Source organism: Lutra lutra, chromosome 4 (genome assembly GCF_902655055.1).
Source record: "Lutra lutra chromosome 4, mLutLut1.2, whole genome shotgun sequence".
Taxonomy (NCBI): Eukaryota; Metazoa; Chordata; class Mammalia; order Carnivora; family Mustelidae; genus Lutra; species Lutra lutra.
Genome location: NC_062281.1, coordinates 133,291,890 through 133,313,422, shown reverse-complemented (window position 1 = coordinate 133,313,422; position 21,533 = coordinate 133,291,890). Strand labels below are relative to the sequence as shown.

The following is a 21,533-nucleotide window of genomic DNA, read 5'->3' as shown; positions in this document are numbered from 1 at the left end:
CCGAGGTCCACCTCTAAGCCGCTTTGTTACTCAGGGTCTTAGAGGAGCAGTGCAATGTGAAGTAGGAAACAGATGTGAGAGACAGCATGAAGGAAGGGCTGACATGACTCAGTAACTAATGGGGCACAAAGGATGAGGAAGAGGGCAAAGTCAAGGGTGACGCAGGTAGCCTGGAGAACGATGGTGCTGCTATCCAAAAAAAAAAAAAAAATTAAATTAAATAATTCAGGAGCTGGAGCCATCTACTATCTGACATAAGCCCTTGGCTGCATTAATATAATCATGATTCCTGAACCATGAGTGAGCAGACGGAAACAATATTCACAGCACCACAGTCGTGAGCACTTGGTTTTTCTTCTCTTACAATGTGCAAATCAGCAGTCGCAAGCCTGGGTTTTAGAAAGCCGCCTCAGTCAGTCAGGGCACCATCCCGAATACATTAGTTGTATTAACTGATGCTGGTCATGGGGATCGCTACAAGCCCAGTCCAAGGTGAACGGCAAGTGCTCTTTTCATCAGGGTTACTCAGAGAAGTGGCAGGTCCGAAGCCATTTAAAAACTGGAAAATGGCCTTCTGATAAATAAAATGGCACTTCTGAGGCTGAACATAATTGGAAGAGCTTTGTGCTGACAGAAGACTAAGGAAGCTTTCCTATGGGAGGCTGGTATGCAAATGTCACTTTCTGGGTTTTGTTGACTGAAACTGGAGACAGCAACGGTAGAGGGGTGCCTGGTGACAGCCGAAAGCAGGGAGGCAAGAGTCGCCTGTGTCTGTATGATGACCTAAGACATTAATTGCCACGAGATTCCATTAAGTATGTGCTTTACCAAATCAGGAAGGTATAAATGACACTCTCAATTTTCAGAGATTGTTTTGCAGTGAAAATTCAAGAGACTGAAATTAATTTAGTTAAATTGATATTTTACCTCATGATTTCAGGGATTTAATAGTGAATATGCCTCTTGATCTTGATGTATCTACTGTGGGTTCATTTATTCTCTTTTCTTTGGCACACCACATGTAGCTGGCCCTTTGCTATGATTTGTGATTTATAAAATGTACAGAGCGTAGTTCAATCCTGATAGATGAAATCAGAATTCTGGCCAAGCTGTAGGTCAACTGATAGAAAAGGGAATTTAAAGCCTGATTCTTTGTCAGCTATAAGATAAATAAGATCTAGGGATCTAATGCACAGCATGGGGACTACAATTAACAATACTGTATTATATACTTGAAAACTTTTTTCTTTTTTTAAAGATTTATTTATTTGAGAGGGAGAGAACAGAGAGAGAGCATAAGCAGAGGATGGGAGAGCAGAGGGAGAGGGAGAAGATTCCCTACTGAGCACAGAGTCCGTCGTCGGCCTCAATCGCATTACCTGAGCTGAAGATAGATACTTAACCTACTGAGCCACCCAGGAGCCCTATACCTAAAAACTTTTTTAAAAAAGATTTTATTTTATACTTAAAAACTTTTAATAGAGTAGATCTTAAATATCACCACGTGCGCGTGCGTACACACACACACACTCAATGTAATAATATGAGGCATGGGGGTGTTAACTGACATTATTGTGGGAATCACTTCTCACAATATATACGTGTATCTAATCGTCACGATGCACACCTTAATCTTATGTATATGTCATTAACATCTCAGTAAAGTTGGGGAGTGGGGAACCTGATTCTGGAGTAAATGGCTACAAGGGGTGTGTGCATGTGAGGCTTAACCTAATTTTAAGTGGTGATTTAGGCCCCATCTCTGACATGTGGTATATCCTTCAACATATTAGTAAGCCTTTCTTTTACATCATCAATGAGAATACATTGGCAAACTGTTTAAACTTCCTCAGGGGGAAGAAATGTTGTCAGTTTCCTACTTAGGCTCAACCTGCATTCCAAAAACAATTTGATTAAGATGGACATATTGGGCACCTACTGTGTGCCAGACATAGTTATCTAAAATGGGACATTTTTGCTGACCAGCATCCCTTCACTGGCAAGTTTCCAGTCAGTTTGCAAGTCAGCTGTTTATAAATTGGGACACATTTTGCTAAAGAAACAAATTTAAAAATAGTGGTTAGATTCTCAAGCCAATCTTCAAAAGCTAATTTAATTTATAATAAAGTGGAACTCAACTTCTAATAGAATCCTCAAACCTAACTACCATTTATAGCAGTGATTTTCAACCCTGGCTGCACACATCACACTATAATCACCTAGGAAGGCTTTTTTGGTATTTATTTTTAAAAATAAGTACAAAGACTCAGACCTTACCCCAAGAACAATGAAATCAGAAGCCATTATGAGAGCAGTGGTGGGAAATGGGGCCTGGGAAAGGGTGGAAATGACTGGAAACAAGGCCTCTAGGGAGAGTGGCATCAGGCCTGTCACTAGGAATTGGAGGTCGGGGCTCCAGGGGGTAGATGGTGGGGCCCAGGTGTAATGGCATGGATGGATAAAATAAGAAGGAAGGATGCCCCTGGGAGAAGGAATAGACTGTAGACTCACAGCCTTGGGGAGACTTTGGTCTCTGGTGACAGTAAAGGGTTTTCCAGGAATGAGGACATGGTAAAGGGGTCTGGAACCTTCCGGAGCACAAGACTGGTGTGGCAATGATGCAGAGGGAGCGGGCAAGTTGGTCAGCATCACTCACCAGTTCTCCTTGTCCAGTTCATGAGGGAGGAAGACAGCTCTACCTTTAAACCACTTTCTTACTTTGGGATAAGGCTTTCACAGAATTTCATGCCTCATATTTCCTTTCTACAAAAGGCAAATATTTAGATCTCTTCATCCTTTTGGCATCATTATGAACTCTCAAGACTAAGCAGAGGTAAGGGGAATGGAAGAGGAATGGATGAAATCCAATAAACAGGCTCCGATCATAAAAGTAGGCTGGTGATTCTGTCCATCTGCTGTCACTACCCAACAGCTTCCAGAATTCTGGAGCTCTTATTTCCAGTCACTCCCTTGCAAATGAGTCAGAATGTCAGGGGTCAGAAACATGGGCATAAAGTTTTATCAACAGCTAGTGGAAACGAATATGCCAGGTGAAGGATCTCAACTGTCTTCCTGCGTCCTTCTCATTTTTTATAGTTTGGGTGCTGAGATTTCTTTTTCCGACATTCTGCGACTGTTGCAATGCAGGGAAGTCTGTTGAGGTAACATTCTCACATTTCAGTCCGACACTCTCAAGTTCTAAGTTGTACTCTATATTTCTTTCTGGCACTTTCTATAATATATTGCTTCTGTTCTGTGTTCTAGTTCTCTCTTTAGGGCATTTTGTCTGCCCTAAAGAAAGAAAATAATGGGATCAAAGAAAATACTGGGCTAGAAGAATTCTGGAGACACATGAAAGTTTTCTCTTCTGAATGGAGGAAAGGAATTATCATTATCTTCCCCCTTCTTTACATTTTTGGATATTCCTGATTTTTTTCCTGATATGGGTAGGATAATATTGTGAAAAGAGGTGGGGATGTCCTTTTGCTACAAGTTTCTGGAGGTACTAGCATGGAAGAGTTTCTGGTATGGAGAGGGTACACACAGAAAGGCTTCTTTCCATGTGTGAATTTACTGTAAGCAAAAAACACATGGGTCCCTTTCCCATAGATTGCTGGCCAAGCTGTGTAGCAACACTGTGGGGAAAACACCACCTCCTTGGAAGAAATTCTTCACTTCACTAAGCGGGAAGTGTAGCTCAGTTGGAAAATATGGATTAGATTTCAAAGGAAGACTGTTCTCCTCTCAAACCAGATCCCATCTCAAGAATAGAGAGAAAAATTTATTTATTTATTTATTTTAGGACTGAAACTTCTGGACAAAATTAAATGGGGATAACTTTCAACCTTAGTGGGCAAAGGGCTAGTTTAACAGGTGAGACTCCATTAGCTCTGACTGTTTCAAGGAAGATTCCCTCACCACATCACTTGACATCAGGTGTTCTGCTAGAGCAGACAGACTCCCTTTTAAGGAATTTGCTAGAGGTAGACTAGAAGAACAAGATCCTGCTTTGATACACTGATGATGGCCTATCATTTGCAAAGGCATTGTGTGTAAGGTAGTCAGTGAATGTCAGCCTACTGGAAAACTGACAAAGCAAGCCTCCTCTTACGGAGGAGATTTCTCAGTGCCTGAAGATTCATATGTCAGTTGTTGCTTCTGACCTTTTCTAATTGAATTATCCTTCTTTAGTGAGCCAGATAAAAACAATTTTAATAGATGGGGGAAATGAGGGTACTGCTTAGTTTTTCCTATTAAAAATAAATTTACCCCTCAAAATAATTTACTTCAGGACTTTTTGAGCCATATAACTCAGTCAAAAAAGCGATAATAGGGGCGCCTGGGTGGCTCAGTGGGTTAAAGCCTCTGCCTTCGGCTCAGGTCATGATCCCAGGGTCCTGGGATCGGGCTCTCCGCTCAGCGGGGAGCCTGCTACCTCCTTTCTCTCTCTGGCTGCCTCTCTCTGTCTACTTGTGATCTCTGTCTGTCAAATAAATAAAATCTTTTAGAAAAAAAAAAGCGATAATAGCTTCAACTAGGCAGCAAAACTAGTCTTTCTTAACCAGAAGAATGTGAGAGCTACTTCAGGTTTTTCCAATTGCACAGTTATGTGTAGCCCCGATTGCTCGGGCTCGGGCTGAGGCTGGTTTAGTGATGATCCCGGTGGTACTGGAGGCTTTAGCAAGAAGCTTGGATCCCCGATCTCCTTCAATGGGGTGAAAAGACCTCAAATCTCTGTCTTCAATCCTTGTTAAAACTTTTGGTTGTTTAAAAGTTCTCTTTAAACATAAATTTTCATTTTGAGAGAAAAACAAGGGCTTGGAAAGCATTTGTGTCAGAAGCAAGTTTGAGTCTGATTCTGTGCTAGGATTATTCCTAAAGGAAAATCTTGGTTTAACTCAAGTTCCAGTTAAGTCAGAAAGCTAAGGGAAAGTGAGTCATTTCATTTCTTTGCTAAAAAAGGAAAAGTGGCAGGGAAAGGGCTTTTATCTACTTAGATATACTCCTACCTGATTATAATCTTTCCTTTTCTTTTCCTTCAGTCTTAAGGAAAGTATATGCAGAAAGAATGGATGATAAGAGAGCTAGAAGAGAAAGCCAAAACCTTCCATTAATTACCTTTATCAGGTTAGCAGTGGAATAGGTACCTATGCCTTAGGTAGAGAAAGGTGATTAGCATTCAGAATACCGAAGCCCACATCAATTTAGGAAGGGCATGATTTCAAGATAAGTTGAAGGGTAAGTTAGAAAGAAGCAATTTTTAAAGCCTAAGTATAAAACCAGGATCAAATCAAATAGTGATTATTAATAAGAGTTAAAGATTAGTTAGAAGTGAAGTCCCTAATTATACCTGGAGCTTTTAATAAACTCATTTTCTTATAAAAGGTCCTAGAGGTCGATCAATCCAACTTCAGATCTCTGGTTGCAAAGAACAGACACCTCCTCCAGCAGACACAAGCCAAAGAGAAGAATTTATTGAAAGGTTACAGAACCTAAGGGCTGGAAGGAAGCCATGCCTGGGGAAAGAAGTGGATCTAGGAACTTGATCTAAATCAGGTCACGACTTGTCCCTTCATTTTTTTTTTTTAAGTTGACACACATCTCCACACCCATGGCATGAAGCTGTTGTTTGGACATGACAATGGTTGAAATTCTAAAAGCTGTTTTCAATCCTGAAGTCATAAATACAAATCTATAAAGTGATAGTATCTCTGTACCTAAATATACAGCTGTACCCACCAGCATGGGCTCTGTTACTGTAACTGCAATTCTGAACCCTTAGTGACCAAAGACCCTAACCCTAACCTATGCCAGTCTCTTTATTCTGCCACCAAAAACAAACAAAAAAACATGGACCAAGAAGAAGTGGCAGGTTCAAGATTTCCTAGAGGGCTATTGATAGAATCTGAAGACTTGAAGTTCTTTGATGACTATTGCCCTGTCAGACATGTGGTGTCTTGGATGATTCTGAGACCAATGACTGAGAAAGAACTTAGTTAAGAACCTGAGTTTTCTGGTGTTAGCTGCCTTTGGGCAAGTAATTTATATCTTCCCAAACCTTCATTTGTATAATGGGGGCATTAATACTCCCTATAGGTCAGGGTTGTTGTGAGGATTAAATGACATGACCCATGCACAGCTCTTGGAACAATGTCTACTACACATAAATGCCCCATAAATGATAGCAATTATTATTACTAATAAAAAAAATTAGCTCTTTGCTAAGTAACAAATAACCCTGAAACTCAATAGCTTAAAGAGCATTTATTTCCTGCTCACAGGTTTGCTATCAGCTATAAGTCCGCTAAGCTTAGCTGAACTTGGCTCCAGTTTTGAGTTCATGTCTGAGGCATGGGTGTCCTCATCCCAGGAACCAGGCTAAAGAAGCACCCCCTACTGGGTGATGTTCTTCTCATGATGAAGGGGAGATGTGTAAAAAATGGGAACCATGTGATGCTTTTTAAATTCTCTTCTGGGAACTATCACTAATTCTGTTCCATTTGTCAAAGCAAGTCATTGACCAAGCCCAAAGTCAAGGAGGCAGGGAAGTTACTGCACTCATAAGCAAGCCATGTTTGGGGAGGGAATGAACAGTACAATCTAGCACTGGAAGGTTGAAAAAAGGTCTATGATCATTGAGACAAGGGCCTCTGGAGTAGCCTGAATAGTCTGAGACCGGAACCTACACAGGCTGTCCCTAATTTCTCATGTCATTGGAATTATGGGCCATTTAGGTAAACCAAAGGTCCAGGGCAAAGAGAGTTTGGAAATAGAGATTAGGTATAAAAGGACACTGTAGCAACTATAGCATCTCTTCCTGTAGAAGAGGTTGCTTTAGAGTTTGGTCAGCGTTTCTAGAGCCAAAAGGTATTTTAAAGGGCTCACATCCTTAAAGCAGCTTTAATGGTATTTGTTTTCATTTCCATTTGTCAAAAAAAAAAAATCAGTACATTTGATGCTTATGTAAAAACTGTTTCCCCTTTAAACGGAGAAGGTCAAGAGCCTCTAGGTGTGTATTGAGGAAGACTGCTTGGTGTTAAGTGAAGATCAGAGAAGTTTGCTCATGACTTGTAACTTGGTTTATAACACAGACGAACACTACTGGGTACATCCATTGTCATCACACATATTTTAATTGTTTTTATTCTTAGTCATATATTGTTTACATTTGTTCACAATTCTGAATTAATGAGGAATTTAATGAGGAAGAAAAAACATAATTCTGCCAATTTTTCCCTAGATACTTTTCTCCAGATCCATAAATTTCCATCATCTGAAAAGACTAGCTATATAGAACATCAAGATATCTCTAATATTTCAAAGTGTAATGTAAGGAAGAAAAATAAATCAGTGTTTTATATATGCATCCTGTCTCTAACCAATAATCTATTATGGAAATAAACACTGATGCTGTTTTGAGGTCCAGTCCAGATAAGAGAACTGCTGAGAACTATTCGGTATTCCCTTTATTCTCATGCCTCAGTGCAACTGCAAAGGCCATTCCCTCTGTTTGGAAATTTCTCTTCCTTCCCCTTTTTCTGCCTGGTGTTATTTAGCTTTAATCCACAGATCAGCTCTTGCTCCCAAATGAGAAAGGAATCCCCTTCACCACGTGCAGGGAATTACCTCCTTGATATCCCTATTTCTAAACATGGTCATCAAGTCTGTCTCCCCAACTTGTCCCTCGTATTTCCTGGGCATAGTCCCCTGTCTCACCCCTACAGTGTGAATGGATGAGAGGAAGCAGAATAAACTTAATGAGATTAGAAACTGAAGAGGATATGGGGGAGAGCATTTCAGGAAGAAAGAAGGTATACATTAGCAAAGTGAGAAAAGACAGAAATGGGCATATACAAGAAGTGTTTAAGGAGCAAAAAATGGACACACATAACTAGACGAGATAGTTCACGAGAAGTCCTGGAAAAGAGAGTGAGGAGTTTAGGTTTGTGGCAGAGATGCCCATTGTCTTAGCCTGCTTGGGCTGCCATAACAAAATACCCTAGACTGAACACAACAGAAACTGATTTTTCTCACAGTTCTGGAGGCTGGAAGTCTCCAGAGTGCTATCATGGACAGTTTCTGGTGAGAACTCTCTTCCTGGCTCACAGATTTCTCACTGTGTTCTCACATGATGGGAAAAAAGAGAGCTCTGATGTCTCTTCTTCTTAGAAGGTCACTAATCCCATCACAAGGGCTCCATCCTCATGACCTCATACAAAGCTAATTACCTCCCCAAAGCAACATCTCCAAATGCCAACACATTGGGCATTAGGGTTTCAATGTAAGAATTTGGAGGAAATACCTTTCAGTCAATACCATATGGTTAAGGAACCAGACCTGCCTTAATGAAGTGGGCCCATGAGCTCTCCACCATGCCTCCCTGCCATTCCTGAGGTTCCACTATTCATTTTAAGAAAGTGAACGAAATCCCAGAAATCAAGATTTCCAACTGAAGGGGCTTTAAAGCCAAAGGGCAAAAGCAAAATAACCTTTTAATTTCTGAGATGAATGAACAAAGTAATTTTTGTGAGTGGTATCTTCTATTTCTACAGCAGCCATAAATCATACCTTTGGGAGCTGTACCATTTTACTTTTAAATGTACATTTTGAAAAGAACACAGTCGTTTCTTATTATGCTCCTTTTGTAAAATTTCGTTGCATTCATCATGAGTCAGAGAGTCCTGTTGATTCTATAGCAGGAAAACTATTTGTTACATTCACGGTCCAAGTGCCTACTGATTAGCACGGGCGTTTCACATGAGCTGACTGGGAGGGTAAGGCGGTCCTCCTCTAAGATTTACTGCTTTCTCTGTTTACTCACGGTCCATTTTTCATTGTATTTCAGATCTAGATTCCTTTCATTTGGTGCATTCTCTTAAGAATCACCATTCACGGTATGATATTTTTATTCATTTGAGAAGTTTACGTCCATTTGCAAATGATTCAAGCCAAGATCGAGAATTCTGCTGCCTGATTTGCAGAAAGTTATTGCTGCCTAAAGATTTGCTGGACATGTCCCATTGATAGATAGTACAAATATACAATGTTAATATAATGGGAAAACTCCAGAGTATTTCCATAGCCCCTGATTCTCGAACAATATACAAAAATATATGACTTGGGGACAGCTGAAATTGTTTCCACGCTTTGAGCTCTCCTTGCATTAGACGGGTTCACAATATTAGATTGAATCCCAAGGTGCTACTGATCATCATCAGCTGTTTCTCTTGCCCAGTTGTTTTGTTTGAATGTATCCTTTCATTATCCACAGGCTTTTGAAAAAAAAAAGGGGGGAAAGAATGTTTTTAATTGAATAATCTGTATTCTGTCAGGCATTCCTTCTTCCTAGGAAGGTATATGGAAACTTGCTTTGCTATTTTTATTTATCCTGCCAGTGTAGTATATTGATGAGAGAACGGAGATCCAATAGTGTTAAAACAAGACATGAAATATTGATTAATTCTTTTCTTAAATTCCCTTTTTACTCCTGAGCGTAGCAGATTTCAGACGCCAATATTGTGCTCTCCAACAAGCCTCCGTTATTGGGATGGTCTGGATCCCCTTTGGGCTTTGATAAATGATAATTTTGCTTTTAAAATGTTAGCTTGGAGTGCCCCAGGCCTTGTTTTCATCAGTTCATCGAAGAAATGAGTAAGAAACAGTAAAATTTAGGCTGCAGAGTTTGAGCCAAAGGCCCCCCAAGTAGCCATTCCGTGAAGAGGAAGCAGCCAGAGACTGAAGCAATTGGACTCCTCCTCTTTGTTCCTTTTCCCATTGCACACTCCCCAGTGCAGGTCAGGACTTGCCCTTTGGGTCTAGACCAAGTGAATGTGCTGATTCCTAGGGTTGTATTAAAAGGTAAGATAATAATGATTCAGTATTCAGCAAACCTGAATGGCTTCGGATAGGTTTGTAAAGAAAGAGAAAGTAGTAAGATATTTGGCTGGTTGAAGAAAACCAGTGGGACAGTGAGTAGAGTGGGCAGAATAGGAACTGTAGATAAGGAGAACCTGGATTTTTAGGATCAGGGACATCTTCAAGGCAAGCCACCCAAATCAAGAGTAGGCACTGGGGAGTCAAGAGATCTATTGCCCTTTTAGGGCACAGGTGATCTGGAAACAGAGAGGAATCTGGTGAGCTATGAAAAAGAACTTACTGCTCAGAGCAGCATCCCCACCCACAACAAAGAATTGTCTCATCTAAAATATCAATAGTGCCGAGATTGAGAAACCCTGATATAGAGAAAGTGCTATTATTTCATCCATCAAAGGCCAGTTTCTTGAGTTCAGAACCCAAGTCACTGAGTTAATGGTGTTCAATAATTAGCAGAGCATCCTGTGAATAAATAGTAGATTCAGTGTAATCCCATTTTCTTCTGAAGAGTATCCATTTTAGTTTCTTCAGTTCCTCCCCTGAAATTCCCCAGAAGGGAAATCTCGCTCATTAGAAAGTTCGAGCTTGCCAGGCAATAGGAAGAAAGTGCTTCACAATATGTTTCCAGAAATGAGAAGATGAGAGAGCATGCTCAGAAGCAAAAGTACAGGTGAATGAAGCATGCTGACAGCCAAAAAGATTGGGACTGGTAAAAATAAGAAGAGCCTGACAGACAACGAATCCCTGTGGGCATGTGATGACCTTTAGACATCAAGCAACAGTAAGTAAACATCAAGGGGCAAGGTAGCTTATATTTATTGGTAATAAACTAGATGAAAGATCATATTTTAAATGATATGCCTTCAAGCATGTGCTATATCAAGGTGTTGACAGCATCATTTTTCCAAGAGATGAGCAAGTAAATTTAAGTAGTTTCCAAGTAGTAAGTACCTTGATTACCAGGGAGCAGTGGGATGCAAAGCTTGGCCAGTGGAAACAAATGATTGATAGCTTCCTCTTAACACTTCTGCCTTTATTTTCCTCTGCACAGCTCATTATTCTGCCACGTTAATTTAAGCTTTCTTATTGTATTGAATTAGGGCTTTAAATTCTCTTATCATCCCTATGGGAATCTTGATTGTTTACTTGTAGATGACAATAATTGTTTTTATCGATCTCCAAATGTAGAAGGTATAAAAAGTGCTATGGCTGATGGCCAGCTGGTACATAGTTAGCGCTGCGTGCATGACTGACAAATTACAAGACAATATTTGGCCCCAGAGGAGACCCTTGAAGAATTTTTAAAAAAACATAGTTATCCCTAGATCCCTTCTAGCTGAAAAGCATAAACCATTTCACATACGTCGGCTCAAGTCTTTTTGTTACTTTTATTGAACCTCCAGAGGTCTACTTGGGTGTGATTTATACATCCTCATTTCTAGCACACCCACCCAGCAGGAGTTTGGAGTGATGTAGCTACAAGAATTTCCAGAGTCAGTGCCCTCCAGGCCAGTGAATTCCATTAGGGACTCGGATCACCTGAGCAATTCTTCAGAAGAGTTTCTGGATTAATCTAGCAGTTGCCATTATGCCACTATAAGTATTCTGTAGATGACAGTAGCTCCAAGTATTCTGAGGAGAAACCACTTTGCTATCCCCAGCATGTACTATGGGTAAGAAACCTCACATGATTTCACATCCCAAATTTATCAGAGGCACCAGAGAGAGAAAATGCAACTGTCTCATTAAAGTGCTGTTTTTAGGACGGGGCACTTAAGCAGTATGAGTCCCCGCAGTCAGAACCAAATGCAACACAGCTTACATGAAGATTTTCAGCCTAACTATTATGATCTGTCTATCCAGAAACAAAATAAGGTTTTGCTTAAAAGTAATAAGTTAGGATTAAAAGTCATCAAGTATCAGAGACATGGTAAAATTTCCTTATCATTTGATAAGATGATAAGTTGACCAGATGCCAAATTTTGAAATCCATGACCTTCTTTTCCTGTGGTGAAGAGAAGACCGATAGGAAGAGGAACCACTTTGATGTCTGTACCCTATTTATCCTTTGCTTCTGTCCTGAAAGTTTGCTGTTGACCACTCAGAGTGACTATCTGGATTGGACCAGAATGAGCCAGGAGAACTTGTTTTGCAGAGTAGAGATCCACACGTCACACAAATGACCTCCCCTCCCCCCACCACACTTTAGGCTGGAGCTCTAATGTTATCTTGGTCCTTGACAGCCTCTCTATGGACAAAATGACTCCTAGAAAACCACATAAAAAGAAGAAAATTTACCCTAATTTCGGTTTCCTTTTCCTCTCACTCAAATTAAGCTTTACCCTCAATACTGTGATCTCATTGTGTCCTTGGTCTTGGACAGCCATTCCAGCAGGTTCCATGAGCAGTAATGTGAAAGAGGGAGAAGTTTAGCGACTATAGCTATCACTATTGTGAGGTAAAACTTTTTACTCCCTCTTTATATATGCCTCGGACATTTAGTGGCATGCCTACCACACAAGTGGGCATTAAATGTTATCTGACTGATTAACTCATTTGCTAGTTTCACATTCAGCATGTGTGGAGCATATGACTGTAGAATGGGTAAAGCTTAAAACAGATGGACAGTTGAGGGTGATGATCACAGAAGCATTTGGTTTTAAAATTGGAACAAACCTTAGATATGACTTAGTTCAACTATCTCACTTTGGAGACAAGGAAACTAAGATGACCCACAGAGGTTAAATACCTTGTCCGAGGCTTGGCAGCAACAAAGCTGGAATATGAAACTAGGTATCCACAATCTCAATTCCATACGGCACTCTGTACTGACTCTGAAACACCTGGGCTTGTGCTTTGTTACATGTATTGTGATTGTCTTGACAGGTGTGCTAACCCCACTAGACCATGTGTTCTTCAAGAGAATATTCATCACAGGGCACCTGGGTGGCTTAGTGGGTTCGGCCTCTGACTCTAGAGCTCTCAGCTCAGGTCTTGACCTCAGGGTGGTGAGTTCAAGCCCTGCACTGGGTTCCACGTGCATTTAAAATATATATAAATGATTTCATCACTAACTTCTGGCATAGGATTGCAATAAATTTCTGTTAAAAAAAAAACAAATAAATGAGATCTTTTTATCATGTACAAATAAATGCTGTGATTTTTAGTGATCTCTGCTAGTGTGTGGCCAGCCTAGTAATGAAAAAGGATAGAAAGGATAGAAAAGTTTAAAAAAGTAGAATGAGAAGGCAAAAAGAGGTAAAAAGGAGACACAGTTCAAGTAGAAATGTAACTGGAAAAAAAAAACAGTACGCAGACAAAACTTCTAGATTCAGTTTGGGAGCTTTTAATCAAGACTCTTGCCTCTTCTGATCTCTCCCAATTTTCAAATAAGGACTTTTAAGCAGATGGTGCGTTAAGCAGATGTCATCATTGCTGCCCCTCCCCCAGATTTCAGAAGACAGGATGGACAGTGAGTTAAATTGTATAATAAGCAGAGTTGTCGGGGCGCCTGGGTGGCTCAGTGGGTTAAGCCGCTGCCTTCGGCTCAGGTCATGATCTCAGGGTCCTGGGATCGAGCCCCACATCGGGCTCTCTGCTCAGCAGGAAGCCTGCTTCCCTCTCTCTCTCTCTGCCTGCCTCTCCGTCTACTTGTGATCTCTCTCTGTCAAATAAATAAATAAAATCTTTAAAAAAAAAAAAAAATAAGCAGAGTTGTTCTTGAGTGTGTTCTACCTCCTCTGGTACATCTTCCCACCCGCTTGGCACTCATTCCTAACCCATGCTGCTGCTACTATTCTTATCCCGGAGGAAAGTGCGTGTAACTCTATGTGATCCTGTTTCTGGAATATTTTCCATTTAGAAGACACACCAGGAAATACAAAGGAAAATGACTTACAAGGAGGCATTTCAGACTCAGTGGCAAGTGAGCAGAGCGGATGGATGTATATGGACTGGGTTTGTCTCTCCTTACAGATCATCCAAAGTCAATTAAAATAGAAGTGAGAAAACCCAGTTATCATACCCCTCTGTGAGCTAGTGTTTCTCCTGAAATGATTACATGTTGCCAGTCAATTGATACTAAACAATGCCTGTTAGAAAAAAAAAAAAAAAAAGAATCAAAGGATCCAGAGTTCTAATTATAGCACATTGATGGCTTGGTACTAGAGAACTACATCAATATAGGACATCAGTGGAAAGCGATTACTGGCTGGAGGGCTGTACCCAGAGAGTGGTTATCAGGGCTAATTGTCCAATTCTAGAAGAGCTGGCTATGCTCCAGTATGCCAGGAAGTCTAGGTGGAAGGTATGAAATGTAGTCTTTTTAGAAGTGGTGCTGCACAGTTGCCAGATAGCCTGGTGAGACCCAAATGCTCCTATGGGAAGAGATTAAGGAGATAGACAGTTACCCATTTTGGTTGGATTGGGTCCCCTTGGCTAAAGCCAAGTATGGAGATCCAGCTTTTCATTCAATATTCCCTTGAGCCATTGAAATTTGGCAGACCCTTCCCATCAGCCCGACACCTAACTACATCAGCCACTCTCTTCCTTCGGTTACTATGATTCCCATCTTTTCCATAAACATACCAAGCACACTTCCATCTTTGTGATTTTACCCTTTACATTTCCTCTTCCTGGAACACTTTTCTCTCATATGGTCTGTTGAGCAAGTGACATCTGTCTGCTATTACCAGAGGTGGAAGTCCAAGCACCTCTTCCTACTGTGTCTTATTTGAATTGCCAAGAAAAACACAACACAGTCAAACACTGGATGGAGCAGTGCTTTACTCACATAGAAAAGAGACAGAACAAGATCAGCTCTAAAAGTAAGCCTTGGTCCTTATGGCCTTTGGGTCCTTCCTGGCAGCTGATTCAGAGCCCTCCGCCTACAGGCAACCAAAGGACCCTGTCTGCTCTTGACAGGGGACAGACAGAGTATGTGGTTGACCAGAGGTCATGTAGCACACATACTGAAGCAGAACAAAGGAGTACACATTGAGTCTGAAACAGGGAATGATATACCCATACAAGACAATAGCCAGGCACAGAATGTGAGAGCTCCTTACCTCTTATAAAGGAAGTGGTCCAGGCTTGAAGCTCATTTTTTTTTTTTTTTTAAGATTTTATTTATTTGTTTGACAGAGAGTGTGAGCAGGGGGAGCAGCAGGGAGAGGGAGAAGCTGGCTCTCGCTGAGCAGAGAGCCCAACATAGGCTTGATCCCAAGACCCTGGAATCATAACCTCTCAAAGCCCATTCTTAATACAGCCGAGATGAGAGTCAAGACTGCACACATAAGACCGTCTTTTCCAGTATGTTCCACATGGCTTCTTACTGTTCACACCCCACTACCAACAACAACCTTCTTCTCCCCACACCAAACCAGATCTTTATTCCCATTTTCAAAGAGGCTTTCTGAGCATAGCCACTTCCAAATCTATGAAGAGAAAATCTTTGGTTGTTTTGATAATTGCAGTATTACCAACATCTACAACAGTGATTGCACATAGTAGGTGTTCAGTAAAAATGTGTTGGTAGCATAGATCATACAAAGGAAAAGTCTTGTTTCATGATGCCTAGAAATCAGTGAAGGAAAACTTTTCAGATGTTTTCATAGAGCAAGCCATTCACCTACACTGTATGCAATTTACACTCAGAAACCCTACGAGTCTTAAAGAAAGTGATATGTCCAGGTAAGCAAGATAACACCATTATCATTCAGTTCCCATCAGGGCTCCAAGCTACTTTAGAAAACCTGTCCTCTGATTACAGCACTAATTTGTGTCTTACGGAAAATCAAATGAATTATTTTTTTACCTGAAGGGAGCAGGATTATTTGACTTCAGATATTTGCCATATGGCTTCTCTTCCATACAGCATAGCTTCTAGGCTTAAGGTAGTAAGAGTGAGAGCATGCCTATAAATTATTCAGAGATAATTCAAAATAAGTGTGTATCTTTGACAGATTGTCAAGTTTCTTAATGCTTTTTCCTGATAACAAGTGCTATGTGTTTGATTTAAGGTTGCTCGTTTCTCACCACACTTTATTGTTGTTCTGTGTATGTTTTTTGTTTGTTTTGTTTTGTTTCTTGTTGCTGTTTGTCCTTGTTCCTCCCACAGAGTCCAGTCTGGCTCTTATCTCAGCACGGGATGGTTTACCTTCATTCTGGCCATGGATGCCTGTTATGGCATTCACGTCTACGGGATGATAAATGACACCTACTGCAAGTAAGATCACAGGAAATTATTTTTATGCATCTCCAATTCTGATATCTTGTCAAAATATCACAATTCATTTCAATACCATAAATCGGAGAAACAGATAAAGCAACAATTATTTCCCGGTGCTCTTTGCTGACATGACATTTTATTGTCAGTGCATCAAGTTGTGACTTTTAGGGGTGATAAAAAGAAAGATATTTTCCACCACCTAATGTCAAATGTCAGAAGGAACAGTTTCCCCTTAATCAGTGGCATAGCAGGGATTTTTGGCTTGGAAATAGAGAACAAGTTTAGTGGTTATTTAATTTTCAAAGCAAGTTCGTCATTTCTGCTGCTCTATTGGCTTGATGGGTAGCTAGCTACTCAATGGTTATATTTGATCTTGAGGGACAAAATGTCCTGAAGCCTAAAGAAGCTAACAGCTTAACAAAAATTCCTGGAAATTATAGTTTACTAATAAGTAATCTGCCGGATCCAGATTTAAAAACATGTGTTCATCCACAGTATATCCTGATAGAGGGATCATTTCTAATTTTTTAATAAAATTAACCCTCCTTATTTCATCCAGGTAATGAAATGTATTTCCCCACTAACAACTGGTACCATATAACTCATCATTTTAATCATATTGTCAAAATGGTAACTAAGCCACAGTCTTCATCATCAAATATTTCTACCCTAACTGTAAGTATAATGGAGCACAGATGTACAAAATATCTTACCCTAAGAAATCACAAGGCTTCTTCAAGCTCTGCAAGGGCATCAGGCTCTCTGAAGTTTGCCTCCATTATACACCATTTCCTCCTTCCAAGATAGGTATATGTTTGAATGCAAATGGTGTGATATATAAATTTTATATGATTTATTAAGGCACTAAGGATCTGGTACATCTTCCTAAAAGCTTTTATACATAATAGCTTTTAACTGAGTTCATGGACAAAAATCATGCATGGGTTTGCAAGTAAATGCATTTACTGGGCACATAATGGATTCTTGCAAATGAATGCTTCATTCTTCATCTCAATTCTCCTCTCCTTTTCTTTTTTTCTTTTTTTTAGGACAGAAGGATATAGAAAAGTCCCTTATCATTACTATGAACAAGGAAGAGACGAGTGTGATGAATATTTTCTTCATGAGCATGCGCCATATGGGGGGCATAGGTTTATCACTGAAAAGAAAGTGTTTGCTAAATGGGCCAAGAATCACAGGATAATATTCACACACCCAAACTGGACAGTGTCTTGATGTTAGTTTTTTCTGATCTTGCCACAACACTTGACATGATCATAATACCACAACTGTGATGCTGACGATGCTGATGATGGCGATGGGAAAGACAACAGTGATGATCAAGTTTCTGTAAATTCTCCGAAACGGATGGTGGCTCTGCCAGTAATTTGAACTTGGGATTTCATGGAGGGTGGATGTGCTCTTTACATTCTTTCTGAAGGTTCAACATTACATACTGCACTTTATAATTTAACTAGAATTGAAATGAAGGCCAGTAACAAGACAGCAGTGACCTAAGAAATGGGAAGATTATCCTTCAGGATAGCTGCTCAGAATTCTTAAACAGTGACTAACTTTCAAAAGCCATGGTATTTGGCCTCGTGAGGCAAGGTTGACTCTCCAGTCTCTTGAACTTGAGCAGTTCTACCATCTTGAAGAATGGTTGATTGTCAAACACTGATCCAAGAAATGCTATCTGGGCACAAGTACTGTACCACAGTTACTTGTTAGCCCAGAAGCGGGGAAGGAATCTCTTCTTGACAGAACATGGTCCTAGAGTACCTCCCTCAGCTAAAGCCTCAGGCCATTTCCTAATGAACAAAGAAGATACCATGGACACCCTACCCATCAGGATCCTTCAACAGTTCAAACACTTAATTCAAAATGGGCCAACTAGCAAATCTTGTTGAATTTTCAGTCTCACCACTCCATTCTCACTACCCCAAACAATATAACTAAACATGTCACTAGAGTGATCTCTATTATTGCTTAGTTATTTTTGGTTGAGTCCTAAATATTTTAGAAAGCTATTTAACATGTAAGATACCAACACTGTAATAACATATACTGTGAAAGCATTCTTAAAACATAACCAAAAGGGTTTGCTAATTCTGCTTCAACATCCAACAACACAAAAATATATGCTTTTAAAATCATGAAACAAGGAAAGCAAAGCATATTTTTACATCAATTTGTATCCTACCATACTTCATAATATATATTTATATATTCAAATTTCTACTTTATAGGCTCAGATGCATCTCTCCATCCATTACATTATTGTTGCCAAGTGCCAACTGTTAGACATGGAGAGGAAATGATTCCTGGTATTAAATCTGACCAGAGCTTTTGCCTTCTTGGGGTTTATTATCCCCACAGTGTTATCAGTTGTTATACCATAATAACAACACTAATAATGACCTTAATGTCCAAAGTGCTTTGTAATTTAAAGTCCTTATACATATGCTGTCCTATGTGATGCCACCCCCCTGGGCTGTTCTCTGCACATTCTGACATCTCCTTAGCAGATGATCTGTAATTTGTTCATTGCTTTGATATATTCCAGATCTTTGCCTCTGCTAATATTTGTATAGAATAGCATTTATGTAGACTAGTAACCAATTGATTTCAGTGCCAAATACAATATATTATATGAGGATTATGCAGAAAATATCACAAGGATCGTCCTGGCCATAGACTAGGACTCCTGTGAGCATAACTACTTTTGATTTTTTTTTTTTTTTTAGAATGACTCTTTTTAAGTAGAGAAAAGATAATGAAGCAGGGGCAACAGGAGGGAATGAACACAGAGAAATACAGTTTCCTATCCCCATCTTGAGATGACATTGTTCTCCATACACTCATTGCTCATTAGATACGAGAGGGTTGATTTGCTGACAGAAGCCAAGAGACCAAAAATATCCTTGCAAATGATTCAAAAGACACAGCCGAGCTTAACTGACAGAATGATTTGGAGAATGAAAGTGATGACGCATTTCACGTCGGCAGCTCTCTGCAGGTCCTTACCAGTGCTGGCTCCCATGATAAGTTCTCAAATGGGGCCATCCTGGGCAAAAGTCTCTTTGCTGCTCTCTGCCGCTGTTTGGATAACACCAATACCAGATCCAAGAAAATGGCCAAAGGCCATTTCCATCAATACTTCTGTTGTTTCCTTGTGTGCTTTTCAGTTGTATGTATGTCAGGTTTTGTTGAGCGAATGACAGATAGAAAGGCCCACTCAAGAAAAATAAACAGATGCAAATGTTTAAATTGTAATACAAATGGTTTCCCCCCCTGTTGTGATACTGAGGTTCCACTTTTAAATAAAAAGGAACACTTGAATATCAGAATGCTTCAGGGAATGACATAATTTATTTAGTATTCTGGTAAACAGAGGGTTAAATCGATTAGTTTTAGTCCTTACTAATAAGAAACTTTGCCCCCTTCCTGGCTCCCCGGCCTCTCCACATGAAGGAGACTTTGCCACGCCACAGTTACGCTGAGGCAGGAGGTGTGTAGAAAAGTCAGTGTTTCCTCCTCAGAGATGAGGGGACCCTCCCCCCACCTTCCTTGCTTTCTCGTCCCCCTCTTTTTTCCTTAACTGAGCCCCAACCCCACTTTCTATTATTGTTGTCTCTCACGTCCTTTTTCTAAAAGTGGGAAACAAAAAACTGTATTCTTAATTTGGAAACCTAATTGGATGATTTCCAGTGTAATCAGCATCTTGGTAGAATCACATAACTTATTTTTCTCTGCAGTCTTAATGTTCTCTGCTTCCATTTCCTGTTCTTCTCTACCCTCAGCTTCCTAAATCTAATGGAAATACAAAGTGTAATTCCTCCCATATTAAGAAATTTGTCATCTAAGATTTATGGATACAGAAGAGAATGACAAAGGAGAAATTCAAACTTGTCACACAAATTTCTGGCCAATTTCACTGGTTCTAGCCAACTGAAAGTTTTCACCAGCAGCTAAACATTGAAGAATTCGACTGAACTCACTTATCACTGATGTATATGTATTCCAAAAGTCAATTAATATCTGTAAAAAAACAAAGGCATTTCAATTCCATCCAAGGGTCTAGGCAAATGGACTATTGAAAATGGCCACAATGTGCTGAAATCAGCGTTAAAAACATGCAAGCTAGACATAATAGAGTAAATATTATTTCTAATTCTGCAGAACTCTAGAAAGAAGCAAGGAAATTTAAAAAGAGTTTTAAAATGAATGTTTTGAGACCTAAGGTAGCCTAGTGATTAAATAGTAATGATTTATATTATGATGGCAATGTGAATTAGAAAACTTCTAGACTACATCTTACCTTGCTATGAAACCTATCAAAGAAAAACCAATTTGGAAAGATGTTTGTATATATGCACATAGAGTCAGTGTGTGGGTGTGTGGGTGTGTGTCTAAAAGCATACCTGTAATCCTATATTTTTCAGTGATGTGTATGAATCACAGAAAACCTATTTTAGACTTCAGTGAAATTTGTTGGTTTACATTTTGAATCCTGATGAAAAAATAAAGCAAAAATCCAAATTAAACATACTGATTGTAAAGTGTACGTAAGATAATACTTAATGGCTGGCCCATAGAATAAATCTGGAGAAGCCGCTCTATCTAGAACTGAGAACACAGATGCCACAGTTGTCACAGGTCAGACCTAGAAGGATAGTAGTCTGTATTGTAGGCTCTGACAATCTCAGTTCAGCTCAAGTCACATTGAAAAACACTCCATCAAGCTGCATTCACACTAAAGTGAATGAACATGGTCCCCTTATTCAAATAAGCCTGTCATTGGCATAAGCAAAACTCAGATTTGCATGATTTTTATTATATGGTTAGAGAACTGTGACCATTGTAGAAAGAGAAAAGTATATAAGGAGATTACTCTTTGAGGATTTGAAACGAATCAGCCATTGTGGGAACAAGATTCTGAGATGGGGACTTTACTGACCTTTCCAGAGGTATAAAGCCATCAGAAGAAAATCTTTTGTTACTATCTTAGAAAAAAGGCAACATTGAATTCTCCACCTGGTTATGTTAATTGGATGCTAATTGTAAGCTCAGTTTTCATTTTAATAAGCAAGATAACATAATCAGGAGGTTTACCTTTTTTTTTTTTTAACAGCATACCCATCTAGTGTTTAATGTGGCATGTCGAATGCATGGAACAAAACTCTATTGCCCCACGTCAGGCCATGGCAAACCATAGCACAATGAATGATTTACAGTCCCAGAGCCATAAGGGGAAAAATGCTTTTCCCTCCACTGCATTGTAAAAAAGGCAAGACCTCATCATTCTAATATGTATTCGTAGACCCAGTGCTAGCTACGTAAGTATTCAAGACTTTAAGAGCTGGAAGGGTTTTAGAGACCAGCCAATCCAACCCCTCCATGTCAGAGTTGAAGAAACAGACCTAGAGAA

At 39.8% G+C, this 21,533-nt stretch overlaps 1 protein-coding gene across 1 annotated transcript in view; it reads left to right on the top strand.

Moving 5' to 3' along the window:
• ST6GALNAC3 (ST6 N-acetylgalactosaminide alpha-2,6-sialyltransferase 3) overlaps positions 1-20,649 on the top strand; it is a 532,681-nt gene extending 512,032 nt beyond the window's left edge. The window contains exons 4-5 of the mRNA XM_047725377.1: positions 15,992-16,099; positions 17,152-20,649. Of these exons, the coding sequence (XP_047581333.1) occupies positions 15,992-16,099; positions 17,152-17,338 (295 nt within the window). The 3' untranslated portion in view covers positions 17,339-20,649. The remainder of the gene's footprint in view (positions 1-15,991; positions 16,100-17,151) is intronic.
• Positions 20,650-21,533: the final 884 nt, after the last annotated feature.